This window comes from Salvia hispanica, chromosome 4 (assembly GCF_023119035.1).
Source record: "Salvia hispanica cultivar TCC Black 2014 chromosome 4, UniMelb_Shisp_WGS_1.0, whole genome shotgun sequence".
NCBI lineage: Eukaryota > Viridiplantae > Streptophyta > Magnoliopsida > Lamiales > Lamiaceae > Salvia > Salvia hispanica.
In genome coordinates, this window is record NC_062968.1 from 48,844,886 (window position 1) to 48,861,647 (window position 16,762).

At 35.3% G+C, this 16,762-nt stretch overlaps 2 protein-coding genes across 3 annotated transcripts in view; both read left to right on the forward strand.

Moving 5' to 3' along the window:
- Positions 1 to 1,382: 1,382 nt before the first annotated feature.
- Positions 1,383 to 5,216, forward strand: LOC125220103 (double-stranded RNA-binding protein 2-like). Of its 2 annotated transcripts, none has more exons than XM_048122239.1 (4): positions 1,383 to 1,672; positions 2,669 to 2,888; positions 3,247 to 3,916; positions 4,905 to 5,216. In XM_048122239.1, exons 1-3 carry the CDS (start codon positions 1,439 to 1,441, stop codon positions 3,891 to 3,893), a joined length of 1,101 nt encoding a protein of 366 aa, XP_047978196.1. In that variant the 5' UTR covers positions 1,383 to 1,438; the 3' UTR covers positions 3,894 to 3,916; positions 4,905 to 5,216. The 2 variants fall into 2 exon arrangements, with proteins under 2 accessions (XP_047978196.1, XP_047978195.1); XM_048122238.1 differs by having other exon boundaries at positions 4,908 to 5,216.
- A 7,565-nt stretch (positions 5,217 to 12,781) lies between these two features.
- LOC125221295 (homeobox-leucine zipper protein REVOLUTA-like) overlaps positions 12,782 to 16,762 on the forward strand; it is a 4,603-nt gene continuing 622 nt past the window's right edge. Inside the window, exons 1-12 of the mRNA XM_048123418.1 lie at positions 12,782 to 13,424; positions 13,506 to 13,665; positions 13,935 to 14,020; positions 14,125 to 14,215; positions 14,327 to 14,422; positions 14,528 to 14,641; positions 14,726 to 14,809; positions 15,257 to 15,412; positions 15,557 to 15,631; positions 15,914 to 16,020; positions 16,128 to 16,278; positions 16,659 to 16,759. Coding sequence (XP_047979375.1) covers positions 13,201 to 13,424; positions 13,506 to 13,665; positions 13,935 to 14,020; positions 14,125 to 14,215; positions 14,327 to 14,422; positions 14,528 to 14,641; positions 14,726 to 14,809; positions 15,257 to 15,412; positions 15,557 to 15,631; positions 15,914 to 16,020; positions 16,128 to 16,278; positions 16,659 to 16,759 — 1,445 coding nt within the window. The 5' untranslated portion in view covers positions 12,782 to 13,200. The remainder of the gene's footprint in view (positions 13,425 to 13,505; positions 13,666 to 13,934; positions 14,021 to 14,124; positions 14,216 to 14,326; positions 14,423 to 14,527; positions 14,642 to 14,725; positions 14,810 to 15,256; positions 15,413 to 15,556; positions 15,632 to 15,913; positions 16,021 to 16,127; positions 16,279 to 16,658; positions 16,760 to 16,762) is intronic.

Sequence of the window (16,762 nt, forward strand, 5' to 3'; positions counted from 1 at the left end):
ATAAGGAATTTGCAAAGTCAAAGATTATTAAACGCGGGCATAATTATGATCTCATATCCTGCTCCCCACTGAATTTGTAAATTGACTTGTTCCAACTTACAGTTTACTTTTGCGTCCCCTTAATTCTAAATGGGAATTTCAAAATATTCTGTTTTTGCTTTTTTGCCTCCACTCTAAATCTAATCATGTTTGTTTCACAACATTATTACCGAGATCGCTTATTATTTTCCACACTGTTTAATTTTACTTGGAGGTCAAATTGGAATCATAAGTATTTCAAAGTACCTAGTAGTACAATAATAAACTAGTGGAGTAGTATATTAGTGCCGTTATATCTGACTTGCAGTATTAAACATTAGTAAATTAGCGGATATTAGTACAAATTTGAAGAACCAGCAATGATGGAGACTGGATTATTTATGGGGTGGCATTTCTTCACTCGTTACATTGACGTGATCATAAGGTAATTGCAGTCTTCCAACTCGATTGATCATAAGTGTTTGAACAACCACGTTACAAACTGAATCTTTGATATTTTATTCCATACTTAACTCTATACTGAATACTCCATTAGGTAATAATGGAGTCCTCAAATGTAATATGATATCATTACATCTCTTCAAGAACTTAATTATAAGAAGTCGTAGTACTAGTAACAAACTGCAACTGTCGTCCTCTAAGCAAGATCACATATTTATACGATTATATCGTTAAAATAATGGTAATAATATAAAGATTAAAAAAAAAGAAAAAAATTATTGCGTGAGATGCGTTCAACCACGGTATAAACTGCGTGCAAATGGCAAAATCATCCATATATGAATATTACATGCAGCAGCATTGTCATATTTTAATGAATACTAGCAAATTTTATACTCGTGAAGACTAGCATGCAATATTATATTGACAATAAAAAAAGGGAAAGTGAGTGGTGGTATGTATACTCCATTAATTTGGATTTTTGGATAAAAAGACAGAAGATCACAAAAAGTGAAATTAATTTTGAGAAAAGCAAAGAGACGAGTGGCAGAAAAAGGGCTTCAGAAATGCAGAGAATCTCCAGCCCACATACAGTTGACTCTATTACTTCCATATTCAATAATTATTACCTTATAAAAATGAAAATTCAAACAATGTACACACACATTTTTTATAGAATGCTATAGTTAAAATTAACATATAATCTTCGACTATATTTTATTCTTTTTAATTTAACAAATTAATAGTATTATAAAATTTTGTGTGGAACAAAATGCGTCACCAATTAATGAGATGAAAGGTGTAATATTTTTATAAAATGGGAAACCGAAAAAGTGCAAAGAGCATATGGACGCATATAAAAGTGAAAAAGCCAAAAGTTTTGGTTAAAACTATCAGAGTGTTCCTCCATAAAACAATCTTTTTGTGCAGCAAAACAAAAGAAAGTTGATCCGGAGAGATGTACAAGAACCAGCTGCAGGAGCTGGCGCAGAGGAGCTGCTTCAGCCTTCCATCCTACACCTGCATAAGAGAGGGCCCCGACCACGCGCCGCGCTTCAAGGCCCTCGTCAACTTCAACGGCGACACCTTCGAGAGCCCCCACTTCTGCTCCAACCTCCGCCTCGCCGAGCACGCCGCCGCCGAGGCCGCCCTCACCTCCCTCTCCTCCCATTCCCTCGCCGCCCGCATCCTCGTACGTCCCCTCTCCATCGCTTCATTTCTCTTTGATCTCTCACCTCCACCATTTACTTTATTGCTTTACCTTACAAGCTCAAATTAATTACTGCACGCCTTTATCGTCATTACTCGCCCGCTTGACTGATACGCATTAACAAACAACATTAGGAGCCATGGATTCTGCCCCGTCACCTTCACTTCACCTTTTTGTTTGCAGCTTTTTCCATTAATCCAATTCTAGAAAATTCTTTATAATCATCAAATACTTCACGCCTATTCTATCATTGCTTCATTATAGTTTCAAATTGAGGTGGAACCATACTTTTTTTAATGCACTAGTTAGTTATTGGGGCACCATTCATTTTCTTCTGCACCTGTTTGTGTGTGTACATTTCTATCATTAATAAGGTCGGATTAAGTATGAAAACGTTGAAAATGCAGCGGACTCACCTAATCTTCATTAAATACACTAATTAGGTTGCTATAAAATAAGGATTGTTGACTTTTGACATTTATTTTTTAAAACTCATTATTGCAATGCATAGCAGAAAATCGTTGACTGTGGTAATTATGTAACCATGCAATGCCAGGGGTGTAGATTGTCATTAGTATAGGTTTGTGGTGAAAATTTGGGGGGTGTGGGGATAAAAAATTACTTGTAGCGTCATGATTGAGATTACTTCTTCCAGATTACATGAAATTTTATCTTGTAATGAATAAGCATAGATAGCACAGTAATAATGCAGTTAGAAGCTGTATATATTGTTATGAATAGGCATAAGTAGCATAGTTACAACACCCAGCACTCCTTATATGCAGTTGGTTTAAGTTTATATGACAGTTTCAACAAGGATGTGCATGTTTTCTTAGGTATGTGGAACTCATAAAGAAAAGGAGTTTGGTTGTAGAATATCTAAGATTGGATGTACATGATATCATATGATATTCTTGATCCTTGTTTTCAAATTTGTTAAACCTTGCTAAAATTTCTTTCTGTTGTTCTTATGCTTAGGATGAAACAGGGGTTTATAAGAACCTCCTGCAAGAGATTGCGCAGAGAGTTGGATCACTGTTGCCTCGCTACACAATTTGTCGATCCGGTTTAGGACATCTACCCGTCTTCACGGGAATCGTGGAATTGGCAGGAATCACGTTTCAGGGAGAACCTGCTAAGAATAAAAAGCAAGCAGAGAAGAATGCTGCACTGGCAGCTTGGCTGTCATTAAAACAATGTAAGTTCTATATATACTTAAGAGTAGTGGAGAAATGTTGTACATTGTTCATGCTGACTCCAGAAACAGCACAGACAACTGTTTTGTGTAGTTTTATATCCAGATCCCTATCGTTCACACAACCGCATGTCACGGACTCACAATGCACATATCATGCCAGAATGTATGATAGAAAATACATAAAAGGCCAGTTTGCAATATAGATCCAAATGCTATCTAATTGGACATAATTTTGCAAAATAATATAGATCCCAACCTGATTCTTTCGTGTCTTCCTTGTACTGCAAGCGAGGTGTTTTGTGGTCTATTTCAAAGGTTTCAAGACATTTTACACGTTTTCATTTTTTTTATTGGGCAGTGGCACAGAAAGATGCAGGCTCTTCACTTGAACACGAAAATAATGAGGAACAGGAACAGATAAAAATAGCAAGGGCCTTGCAGAACTACCGGATGAAGGAAAGGATAAGTGTGGCTAACTCAAGGAACATCACAGTACCATTTCTACAAAACAATTCAGTTCCAACTCCTCGTCCCTCTAGTCCACAGCGCCCTCCAATGTCCGTATCCAAAATCCTCCCTTTATTCTGCCAGAAAACTGCTTCTCGGAGCAGGCCATCATCGTCTATCATAAACAACACAACATCTTCGCGTCCTCCATCACCAGAAGTTGGGACTACACATACTCAGAGATATCCTACTATTGGGGCAGCTCCTTACATACCTGTCAACCAATACAGGACACCTTACCACGGGATTGCTCCGCCCGTTACAATGAGAACAGCAGTGCCAGTTTTCTCAGCACCACCACTTCCACCACCTGCTGCCCAGGTGATGCATCGCCGACCAAGTGGAGTAGTCCCACCAGTACGTATAAGGCAGGCCGTTCCTGTTTTCTCAGCCCCACCAGCCCTTAAACCACCATCTGTCTCAGCTGCTGCAGCTGACAGAACTTGTGATGTTGATGAATCTACTGCCATCAAATGCTTGGAGCAACTCGAGATTTGACTCTACGTGTAGACACGACACAGGTATGCAGAAATGCAACATTTCTGTGTTGGCCTTTTTTTGATTACCCATGTCTGTTGTACGTGAACTCTTGCCTTCTCACTCTTTTTATTTGGCATGATATTTTTGGTCTCGCCCGAGTTAATGGTAGTATTTTGGAAGTAAGACTGGTTTTAGGGATGTTATACAGTTGAAGTGTGGTTTGTGTGTAAATATGAAGTTGAATCTCTACTCTCTCTTGAGCATATACGTATCAACCAATCATGATTCATTAATAGTTCAAACCTCCTACCATAATTCTGTAATCATTATCCTTTGGAAATACTAGGACATAATCAGATTCAACAAGTTTCAATATCATAGCATGTACTTGGTCTTGGTATTGGGTCAACTGCATGTTTTCAATAACTTGAGATCATCACGCATGTTTTTCTTGTATCTCATTAGTGTCCTACTTTTATTTCAATTTCATTAGTTTTAGGTTTCATTAAATCTAGTTAAGATTTATAGTTTTTTTTTTTTTTTTTTTTTAAATTTGTTACTAATAATCAATTGATACAGCCAGTATTTAGTAGTAGTACTTTGTAAAATCAGAATAGAAACATTATTGTTGCAAGTATTTTTGAACCTTTCTTTTTAGCAACCAAAATTCGAGACAACTCTCAACCTACTTAAAGATTGAAATATACGACTATACGAGTATTGAAAGTTTGAAAGATGCCATTATATCATACTCGTTTCCTATTTAGCTCCGCATAAATAATTATGTGTGAAAATTACAAGTTGGAAAGAAATAAAGAATTTTGATGATGGTATGATATGAAGTATATGCATGTTGTTGTTAAAAGAGATATCTATGGACTATGAAGAGACTAGAAATGGGTAGGCCAGCGCAAAATACTTGATGGTCAAAAGAAAGAGTTCACGAAAATGTGAAAAGAAGTGGTTGCCTTGAATATACGATCATGTTCCCTGTTTATGTTTGAATTTTGATTGTTATTTTTTGTGAAGCAGAGAGAGGGCATTTTGTCAAAATGTTCCACTTCAAGGACACCGACCCATCGAAGTAAATGACCATTTGATGGATCCAACCAAACAAATATTTTGGTGGGACCGGCCCTGCACACCTTTGACCCAATTTGGATTAAGGAGGCACAAATGCACTGGCCCAGAGAGAGAGAGAGGGGGGAATGTCAATCCCTTCAAATGCACTGGTCACGGGATGAACTTTGTTTAATACATCATGCACCTTTGATTGTATTTGTACCTTTTAACAACGAACTTATCATCTCTCTCATGCCTACTCAATCTTTGTTCTCTTCACTGTGTGCTTTATTTTGCCCTTTCCTTTTGCTACATTTCTATATTGAGTTGCAACTTGCATTATTTTTGGAAAAATATTTCAACGTTTATTATACTAGATTTTAAGAATTTTTATTTTGTAGTATCAAAATAAAATAATATTTTTGGTAATGGTGATTAGGGTGTTTATAAACATTTAAATTTAAGGTGAGAAACAACTTTTGCAAAATGATTAGTTTAATTTTTTCCTCTTTAGTTACCATTCTACTCAGTTTGTTTAATATTCGAGTGTATTTTATCTCTCAACATAAAATTCATGTGAAAATAGTACGTACTAGTATTAGGCATACTACCCAAGAAGTGTTAAGTTGTACGATGTTATGTTATTTAGTGAGAAAGTCGTGCAATAGTTTTACTTAATTCCCACTAGTACACTTACTTCTTTTCCTTGAGTGCTTCAATTACCCAGCCTTCTGAACTATGGTCTTTTGTCCTTTTCTTCCGTTATATGTTCATGAAATCATTTGATACTTGAGCATGACACCTACTTAATTTAGTTCGGATCTGCTGAAGAAACACAAAGTCTATATACACATTGAACGTTTGATCTTATGTATTAACCGAACCGAATACCCGGTTAACCGAAATAAAACAGAACCGAAATAGAAGAACCGAACTGGAACCGAATTGAAAAAAAAAATAACTATGCAGGTTGCAGGTATTGATCCTTGGACGTGGCACACGAAAAATTACCCCCTTGGCCACCACTTGAGCTGCATTGCATATATTATATAAACTTGTAAACAAATTATGTAGGTATTTTTGTATTAGAAATTAAAAAAATAAAAACAGCCCCTTTAATCTTTTTAAAGCTAAGTCCTAAGTCTCAGTTCTCATTTACGTTTAATAACACCAACAGAAAACTAAAAACACCAAATCAACTCAAAAATGCAATTCAAAAAAAGTTCCAACATTGAAAAAAATCATTTGAAACAATCACAATTAGAACAAGAAGAACTACATTGCTCATTCAGCCAGATAGACAAAAGTTTGGAGCAAGATTGTATCCATGACTAGTCATCTTCACTCTAAGATCATGTTCCCACCATTTCGTGGATAGTGAAGGAGAACTGGAGAAGGAATGAATGAGGGCACACCGCAGCAGTCGATGACGGTCTCTGCTCAACGGGCGACGACGTTTTCCGGTCGTGGGGAAGGAGGAGCGCCACCGAGCGTGGGTGGCGGTGCTGGCGGAGGAGTTGAGAAAAGAGTGGGTTGGCAGAGGGTTGAGAAAAGAGTTGGAGCGATGAAAAGAGATTTAGGGGTCCCGATTATTAGGATTTAGGGCTCATTAGTATTTTAAACAAATAAAAAAAATAAGTAAATCCTATTGAATCGGTTATGTCGGTTAATTGGTTATTAACCGTCGGTTATCGGTTCCAGAATCGAGAACCGATCAACGCCTAAAGTCCGGAACCGACACCAACCCGAAACCGAACTTGGCGGTTCTCGGTTAACCGAGATTATTGTTTATCAGTTCGGTTATCGGTTAACCGACTAACCGATGACCGAATAACCAGCGCTAAATATGTATCATCGAAAATCAGCAAATATCTTGTGTAATCTATGGAGTGTGAGGTTGCAGACTTACAGTAGGTCAGTAATACAACGTTGCAAGCGCAAACACAATCTGTCCAAGTTCAAATAAGAAAATAATTCAAACAAATTAAATAAGATTTGAGGGATTTAATTGGTCTATATGTGACTATTGATATGCTTATTCATATACTGTGTTTGTTTATACGAACAACAATGTTGGTCTAAATGATCGAATCAGCTACAATCACAAAATGATATTGTATATGCAGAATAATATGGTATAGCGTCTCAAGACAGTCAGAGAAGTTCACAACATAGTTAAGTAGAACTCCTAGTCCTGCATAGTAATAATATAGTGGAAGTTTTCTTATTTTATAGTAATTTTGAATATAATTAATGTTGGAAATAACATATTAATAGTTATGTATTTATGTGATGTTTACAACACTGATACAACTTACCAATGTACCAAATTATTTCAATAGCTAGTCAAATTTTTTCTTTCCATTTGACATACTTTTGATTAAAATTCTGTTCGTGGAAATTCACAAAGCTACAAATAGAAATTTTGATGATTTTCAGTTTAATAGATTGAGCTATCTGATTCGCTGCCTATTTTGTCCAGATGATTGTATTAAATTTCATAGATAGAAAATCATGTGAGTGCACTCTTTCCTGGCCTAAGGTAAGGCTAACTTAACCTGCTTTTATATGAAGAGGTGGAATTATGAGATTGGATGTATAAATTATACTCCTAGAAAAAATCATTTAATCAATAAACTAAACTATTATGGCTCCTCAAAGGTGCATTTTAACTCGACGCTCTATAATTAAAAGCTTCTTTTTATTAATTTGTCACTCTGTTTGGTTTTCCTTTGTTGTATCCGACTCATATAATATAAACTTGCAAAAGATAAATAACGTCGTTACGCATTATTCTATTCAAAAGCACAAAACTGCAATATGCTTATTAGTTATTGATTAATATTTTAATATGGTTGGACCTTTTTTAGGGAAAAGGTGTACTTTATTGTTAAATTTGGATTATTGCTTATCATCAAGTAATAATTTAGTTGTTTTACGAGATTCTGTTCACTTTATTAAAGTATAATAATGGATATATAACTAAATACTATATGTACTATCACACTTATTCTAGGTAAAAGCATTTTCAAGCGTCAATCATCTTGAGGATTGAGATCATATGATTCCTCTCTCTCCTTATGTGTATGCGTCAATGAGGTGTGTGTAGTATGTTATTTATCACAATTTCTTTGATACATAAATATTTTTGTTAATATTCAGAGATCCTTAAATTTTTTAAATTTCATAAAATTTTCAGCTTGATATATATAGACCCAATTTTTTTATATAATTTTACTCAAAAAATATTTCTTTTTTCCTCCATCCACAACCTTCTTCCTTACTGCAATCTCTTATTTTTTTAGTACTATCTCTTTTAATTTACTATGGATAATGAGAATAATGTATTTTCTAATTTCCTAAATTTCAATTCAATCCAAAATTTCAATCGTTTTAAGATTATTTCCTGGTTTTAATAATTTTTGTAATTTATATTATTTGTTTGTTTTAAATTTTGCAATTTGTCATATTTTGTGTTTTTTTTTATAAATTTTGAAAATATAAAAGACGGGTATATTATTTAAATATTGAAAAAGGTGAATAATTTGCTTGATAAATGAAAAACATGCATAATCTTATATGTTTCATCTAAGCAAAATACTTGGGAAAATAATTGACAACGCAAGCACCATTATTATAAATATTGAAATTTATTTTTTAACTTAGAGCAATATTATTTAGTATAATTATAAACAATAACATGGAGTATGTCTTTTACTTATTTGAGTTTATATACATATAAATAACGTGGGTTGAGGGAAGCACGTGATCCTTTTCGCGCGTGCCAAAAGTTTATGGGGATGCAATTCCATGATATAGGATATGCACTTGGATAGTTGGATTTATACAATCGCTATACGTATGAATTAGTTTTATCACTATTTGAGTTATAACACTATAAGTAGTGTATGTTGAAAACTTGAAATTGAGAAGAAACATACCTCTATATGAAGATTTTATGCAATATGAATATTTACGATTAAAAAAATAATTTTATGAAACTCGAATTAAGTTTCAAGCAGTCATTAGAAATACATTTTTTTTATTTCAATAAAAATAATATTCTTCATGTGTGGTTGCAAAACTTGTAGTAGCATTTCGCTAATCTCACCAACCGATTGATCAAATGTCACCATTGTGATAGCAATATGACAATTCCCCCGAAATTAATAAACTTGAAAACTACTTGGTTCTATCAAACTTTAAGGTGGTGTTCGGTTTTTAAGATAAAATAATATAAAAATACAGTCCAGGATTGAGTTGTGAGATTATTTTAGTTGTAAGGGGTTAGCTATGACTAATTATCACATGATTATTTATCTAGGATTGAATTGTGAGATTGAATCTCATGAACCAAACACACTACAAATTTAATTCTGGATACAATCTTGCAAACGAAACGTGAGGCTTCGTTTAATTGAATCAATCATCACAATATCAATTTCCCAACATATTTCTTTTTCATCAATTTTAACACGTATCCACCATTTTTGCTTCATCAAATATATATAGTAGAAAGCGGCATGACATTTATTTTCCTTTTTTAGTTTTAGATGCCATATTTGATTGAACATGTTAGATAGAGTAATCATTGTTTATTATATGGAGGACGTTGCATTTGTATCACCACTGATATAACACATCTAACGTAAATTTTAAAATATAACTAATTGGAAAACACAATCAAACTATGCATAAACCATAATCTGATTTCAATTAAAACTAATTATTAAATAGGCAGGGAAACATTGTGTTTGTTTAGCATCTTTCAATTTGAGGAGACAGGACATTGCATTAAATGACTTTACCATAAAAAGAAATTAAGTGGTGATAGCTGCTAATAGATTGAAATTCACCAACCAATTAATATCATTTAGTTTAAATTATATAATTAATTAGTGGAGTACTAAACAAATGCAATAAGCTGTTCTAATTATGCCCCTAACCCCTAATTAAACCAGCTTCAGACCACCAGATGTTCTCACACTCTTAAATGTGGTTACGACTTCACATTCATTAATTTAACACAAGCCAGGCGCCAAACAGATCGTTACTATTTTCTGCATGTTTCATTTCACATAACTTGCAAAAATTGAAAGAATAGATTAGTTTGAGGAGCAGTCTTGTGATGCAAAGGGTAATTAATTATGAGATTAGGGTAACCATCTAAACACATTGATTAGTATCGTGATTGTGATGTCTTTTTGCTTTATGTTCGTATTTTTCTCTCTATTAACGATAGTTTACTAATACAGCCGCATCATCATAGTTTGAATATGAAATCTTCGCTTTTTACTAACCAAAAAAATTGTTGGTCGTATATAGTTACTCAGTTCAATCTAGTATTTAATTTGTTACGCATAAATCGAGACGCCTCATGTTTTGGATTGTGCTTAACGATCAAATTTAACTAAAATTTTAACCGTTGGTATCAAGGAGTACTAATAAACATTTAATTTGTAGCATGGATATCCATCCACTACTAGACACTCATATGGTGGAAGAATTAAAATTGAAAAACATCATTATTCTTTTTACTGCGTAAGAGCATTCACAAAAGCAGTCCCGGCCCGACGGGGCTACATTGCAAGCCCCTCTCGACGTGCGGCGGCCTGGCTGCAGTCGGTTTCAGCAGCTGCATTTGCAGCAGCCGGACCCAATTTATTTAAATTTGTTTTTCAATTATATTTATTATATACGATCCGTTCCATAGTAATAGAGACACTTCTTTTCAACACGGAGATTAAGACCAATTGTATTAGCCTGTTAGGTGAGTTAAGTAAAAGAAAAATAAAATGGAAAATGAAAAAGGTAGAGATATAAAGAGAGAAAAAAATGAGAGAGAGTAAGTAGGTGTGGAAAAATGTGTTGACTTTTACTATAAAGAGAAATGACTCTATTACTATAAAACATACCAAAATAACAAAATGACTCTATTACTATGGAAGGAAGGGAGTATTAATCATTCTCTCTTTAAATACTCATAACTCATTTTTCATTTTTCACTACCTCTTATTTTCACTACACACAATTCCAACTCTATTTTTTTTAATGGATTCAAGTTATCAAGCGGCTTTCTCGGAAAAAAAATTGGGGATTATGTAACTCTTCTTTAATTTTTATTGTAATATTTTATATTTAATTTTTGAGATATTGGCATCTAATATCACCAAACTTTCAAAAAGTTGGATTTTTACCACGAACTTTAAAATTGACAAATAATATCACGAACTTTACCCCGTATTTGTTTTTTCCCACGAATGAAAAATTCTCACAAATAATATTATGATACCGATATTTTTTTTCGTAATTTCTCGACAACAATTTTGAAAGTTTCAAGTTTTTCAATCTTTGAAGATAGTTTTTCTTAAAGCACACCCTCCAAAATTGTTCTTCAATAACATGAATTTTTTCATTCGTGGGAAAAAACAAACCCAGGGTAAAGTTCGTGATATTATTTGCCAATTTTAAAGTTCGTGGAAAAAACCCAATGTTTTGAAAATTTGGTGATATTAGATGTCAATATCCCTTAATTTTTTATCTTTAGTATCTCTGAATTTATATTAATTTTTATTTTGAATTAAAATGAGTAGTTTTCAAGCTGAATTTAGGGCTGATTGCACTATGGCTTTTCGTTTTAGGGTTTGAAATGAGAAAAAACTAATGTGATAATTAAAAATGGGTTGTGACTGAAATTTAAGACTATGAATGCTCTAAATTGATACTCCTTCCGTCGGCGAATATGCGTCTCATTTTTCATTTTGATCTGCCGCAAATACGAGTTCCTATTCATAATTACTATAAACCGTAAAATGGCTACATATTCCATCATCTCATTCCATTAAGACAATACTCCCTTTGTCTGCGTAAAAGAGTCTCAGTTCACTTTTACTATAAATAGTATAGGGGTCCCCTAACTCATTTCATTTAAATCTAATAATAGTATATATAAATGAGACTCATATTCTATTGACTTTTTCTTTTCTGATTCATTTTTTTTAATATTTTTTAAAACTCGTGCAAAAAGAAATGAGACTCGGAGACTATCATTTAAACAAGGGAGATAATTTTCTTCCAACTAATTTTCTTTTAACATTTCTTATGCAAAAAGTAGTACGAAAAGGATGAATAAAGTGAGTAAAAAGAGGGTGGAAGGCTATGGAATTAGGCGGTGTCAGAAGATTTCTAGCGGTGTGATTTGACCAACTCATTTATGGCCGGCGATCCCCTCAAGCCTGCTGCCCTATTTCAATTACTTTTTCATTCGATGGAGTATCTGTTGATATACAATGCCCATGAAATTGAAGTGTGGTTAGGTGAAATATAATAAAGAGGAAAAAGATATTTGAATATATTTTAATAAAGATAGAGGAGAAAGGATGTTATTTTTAAAACTGAAAAGTAGTAATCTTGATTGGGATAGAAAAAAAAAAAAAAGAAGGAAATGTGGTCATTTTGAATAGAATGGATGGTGTATATTGTTATTCCAGTGTAATTAAAACTCATTTTTATTTTTAACTTTTGCCAAATCCATATTTTTTGTCGTCGATCAGGCACGGCCTAGGTTTTCAATTTATGAATTGGACATCAAATTAATATTGAATAAAAATATATGATACGTTGGTGATTTTTTATCACTATTTACCACATCACTGAAATCCCTTTGTGGTTATGCTCTTCATGACCGACTGTAGAAGCCGATATTAATAAGTGGAGCATGTGATTAAGATGAACTAAACTGAAAAAGATTACTGCTACTACCTACTAGATAAGACATGAGAGAGGGAAGACCAATTTTTTCAGTTTGTAGTATAATTATATTTATAAGTTTGTAAATAAAAAAACGAGGTAGTGTGTGCATGAATAAGCACTATTTGGCATTCATCCCAGTCCCAGCATTGCAATTTGCAACCACATTACTCGGAGAAGAGCTCCACCTACGTCTCCTGATTCTTCAACCCCTCAATTCATTCACTCCCCTTATCTCTCTGCAACACACACATACAAAAGCATTTTCAGTCTCCCCTTTACTCTTACCGCCACTTGTCCACTTCAATCAGGCATCAAGCTTCTGATTCTCGGCCGCTCCTCATTTCACTCTATCCACTCAATTCTCTCTAGCCTTGACAACAGTGACACCCACAGCTCCGTAATACTACAATCATATTGTCCTTTTGCGTATTGCTTGGAGGTGCAACCCTGATTGATTGGCGCTGTTACCTTTTTTCTGCCTCTATCAATTCTTATCCGTCTGCCAGGGAGTATGGCCATGCTGGCGCAGCATCATAGACAGGGAGAAACCATAAATACGCATCTGGATTCCGGCAAGTATGTAAGGTACACGGCTCGACAGGTGGAGGCCTTGGAGAGGGTTTACTCCGACTGCCCTAAGCCCACCTCCCTGCGCCGCCAGCAGCTCATCAGGGAATGCCCCATTCTCTGCAACATTGACTCCAAACAGATCAAAGTCTGGTTCCAGAACCGCAGGTGACTAATTAGATTTCTTAATACTAAAAAAGATTAAGTCTTGTTTAATGTTGAGGATTGGGTTGTTGCAACTGAATGCAGGTGTCGACAGAAGCAGCGGAATGAATCCACCAGGCTTCAGAGTGTCAACACAAAATTGAGTGCCATGAATAAGCTATTGATGGAGGAAAACGATCGTCTGCAGAAGCAGGTTTCTCAGCTGGTTTGCGAGAATGGGTATATGCGCCAACACTTGCAAACTGTATGTAGCTACCTCCCTTTCTTCTTTCCTTTTATACCTCTCTTCTAGATTACTGCTGTTGGACTTGGATCTATTATCGTCTGTGTCCATGATTTGTTGCAAATTTTATCACCCCTGTTGTTGTGTTTTACTTTATCCTGCATCAAATGACTTGCCAAAGATTGCACACTGTGTGTATGGCATGAATCACTTGAATTCTGAGTTTATGACAACATCTTCCTTCTTTCTTTAAGCCTTTCATAACATACGCTTTATAAAAATTTCTCCAGGCATCTGTACCGACCACTGATGCAAGTTCTGAGTCAGCGGCCACGACCCCACAGCATTCTCTTAGAGATGCTAACAATCCTGCTGGGTACTTCATCTACTTGTTTGTTCCTTTCGATTCTTGCATTTGTAGACTGCCAGCCTTCTTACCATTTTATTATATATTTGCGCGTATATGGTGCTTTTTGGCAGACTCCTCTCTATTGCTGAGGAGACCTTGGCGGAGTTCCTCTCAAAGGCTACAGGAACTGCTGTTGATTGGGTCCAGATGCCTGGGATGAAGGTTCGACTCATCTAAAATGCATTTTGGCTGTTTTTTGTTATTATCCTGTTTGAATCAGTGAAGCAATCCTTTCAATTCTGAAGAATCATTATTATGATTTATTCTGTTCAGCCTGGTCCGGATTCGGTTGGAATATTTTCTATCTCGCAGCGTCGGGGTGGAGTGGCAGCTCGAGCTTGTGGTCTTGTTAATTCGATGCCTTCCAAGGTAACAAACTAATTCAGTTATATGTTTGTTTAAATGACTTTCACTGATAGATATCTCGAGCTGCATACATTAGCTCCTTTCCTGAGAGTATTTCAAGTTTTACAGATTGCTGAGATCCTTAAAGATCGTCCATCTTGGTTTCGTGACTGTCGAAGCCAAGAGATTTTCACTATGTTTCCTGCTGGAAATGGAGGGACCATCGAGCTCTTACATACACAGGTTGATTGGTTGATATGTCACTGTTACTATGTTTGCATACAGGTTATCATTTCAGAAGCTTGAATAACTGATAATTGTTAGCAGACATATGCACCGACTACTCTGGCTCCAGCTCGTGATTTTTGGACTCTAAGATACACAACCTCATTGGAGAATGGTAGCCTCGTGGTAAGTAGTCTTTCTATATTACCTGATGGTTGTCATTATATGGTTGATGCTTTTCTATATAATTCTGTGTGCTAAGTACTAATTTCATGGTTTATGGTAGGTAATACAAGATGTCTGTAACATGGTGTATCAATTGTCTCAGTACGTCTTAGATCTTGATTCAGCATTGTAAAAAATTGCTTTCATTTTCTGACTGAATGTTTATGTGTTCAGTACCCCATGTCAATGCCATCTTTATTTAGCTAGTATGAAAATTCTCTTATTAATGCGTTCAGAGTTTTATGGTTATGGACAATCCATCTATTAAGAGGTTAAACTAAAAGAGAACCCCAAAAAGCGCATGCAAGGTTTGCAGGGGAAGCCAAGAATAGAAGAAATTGATTATTGCTGTAGTCGGTATGCTGATATGGATGTGATCTGTAGTTATTATTCTCTTAACTTTTGAAGGTATGTGAGACATCACTTTCTGGTACTGGGGCTGGGCCATCTGCAGCTGCTGCATCACAATTTATCAGAGCTGAAATGCTTCCATCTGGATATTTGATTCGGCCTTGTGAGGATGGAGGGTCAATTATGCACATCGTAGATCACCTTAATCTCCAGGTACTCTTTTTTTCTTTCTTTCTTTTTGTTATTTTCCCCTTTTCCTTTTTCTCTTTCTCTCTCTCTTTCCGAGCTTAATTAGCTCAAAAAGTTCTTTATCAATGGATGCAACATAATAGAGCAAGTCTCACTGCACTGTTTCAGGCATGGAGCGTGCCAGAGGTATTGCGGCCGCTTTATGAATCATCAAAAGTTGTGGCGCAGAAAATGACAATCTCGGTCAGAACTACATATAAAAAGCTTTATAAATTAGTAAATTACTCGTTTCTGGTTTTGACTATGGAGTTGATGTAGCTATCTTGTGAATAAAAATAATAACAAGCCTGGGAAGCTTTGAACAACTAACTTTGCTTTGGACTTTGGAGAGTTGCGTAGTTTTCTGTTTCCTTTTTGAAGTGGACTATGGACCCGATTGCAGAACAGTGGTTTCTAAAGTCTCCTTTCTTCTCTTTGATGTGGCTAGTTGCTTATCTTTGCCCACTTTAAATGTTACTACTACAGGCGCTAAGATATGTTCGGCAGATAGCCCAGGAGACAAGTGGGGAAGTAGTATATGGTCTCGGTCGGCAGCCTGCTGTTTTGCGGACCTTCACCCAGAGATTAAGCAGGTAATAGTCTTTCGACTGAATTCCTCTGCGAACTAAATATGATTATATAATTTTGTGTTCTATCATAGATATTAGGAATTGCTATAATTATGGCTGGATCCTTGTAGAGGCTTTAATGATGCTATTAACGGATTCAATGATGACGGGTGGTCGATATTAAATTCTGATGATGCTGAAGATGTAGTAGTTGCCACTAATTCAGCCAAGAATCTAACTGCTGCAAGTGTTCTCTGTGTAAAAGCATCTATGCTGCTTCAGGTCCCTTGTTTTTTTATCCCCTGGAATTATTATGCATGCTGCTTAGCACTAGTTTCATAATTCAAATCATTTGCCTAGAGATTTCCTCTTTTTTTACATTTTATTGGGTTTATTTTGTCCATTTATGGAAGTAATCTTAATCTTATTGAGCATCCTTTCGTGTATTGTTTATCCATGATGATACAAACCCTCTACCCTGAAGGTATAAAGATTGGTTTATAAATTGTTGGAACTGATTGAAAGTTAAAAGCGTAGCAACTTGTAGCCCTTTTATATTGTTAACTAGATCTGTTAAATATGTTTCTCCCGTGATTGGATGAAGAGCTCCACCACCATCCCGTATCATTTTGTACTAACCTGAGCCCAACGTTTCCTACCAGAATGTCCCTCCAGCAGTGCTAATTTGCTTTTTGAGGGAGCATCGATCAGAGTGGGCGGACTTCAATGTTGATGCCTATGCTGCCATGTCATTGAAGTCACATAC

Excerpts from the sequence above, each read along its gene's own strand:
- LOC125220103 (XM_048122239.1), top strand. The coding sequence starts at position 1,439 with ATGTACAAGAACCAGCTGCAGGAGCTGGCGCAGAGGAGCTGCTTCAGC. Across the intron at positions 1,673-2,668 it reads CCCTCGCCGCCCGCATCCTC|GATGAAACAGGGGTTTATAA; the intron begins GTACGTCCCCTC and ends TCTTATGCTTAG. Across the intron at positions 2,889-3,246 it reads TTGGCTGTCATTAAAACAAT|TGGCACAGAAAGATGCAGGC; the intron begins GTAAGTTCTATA and ends TTTATTGGGCAG.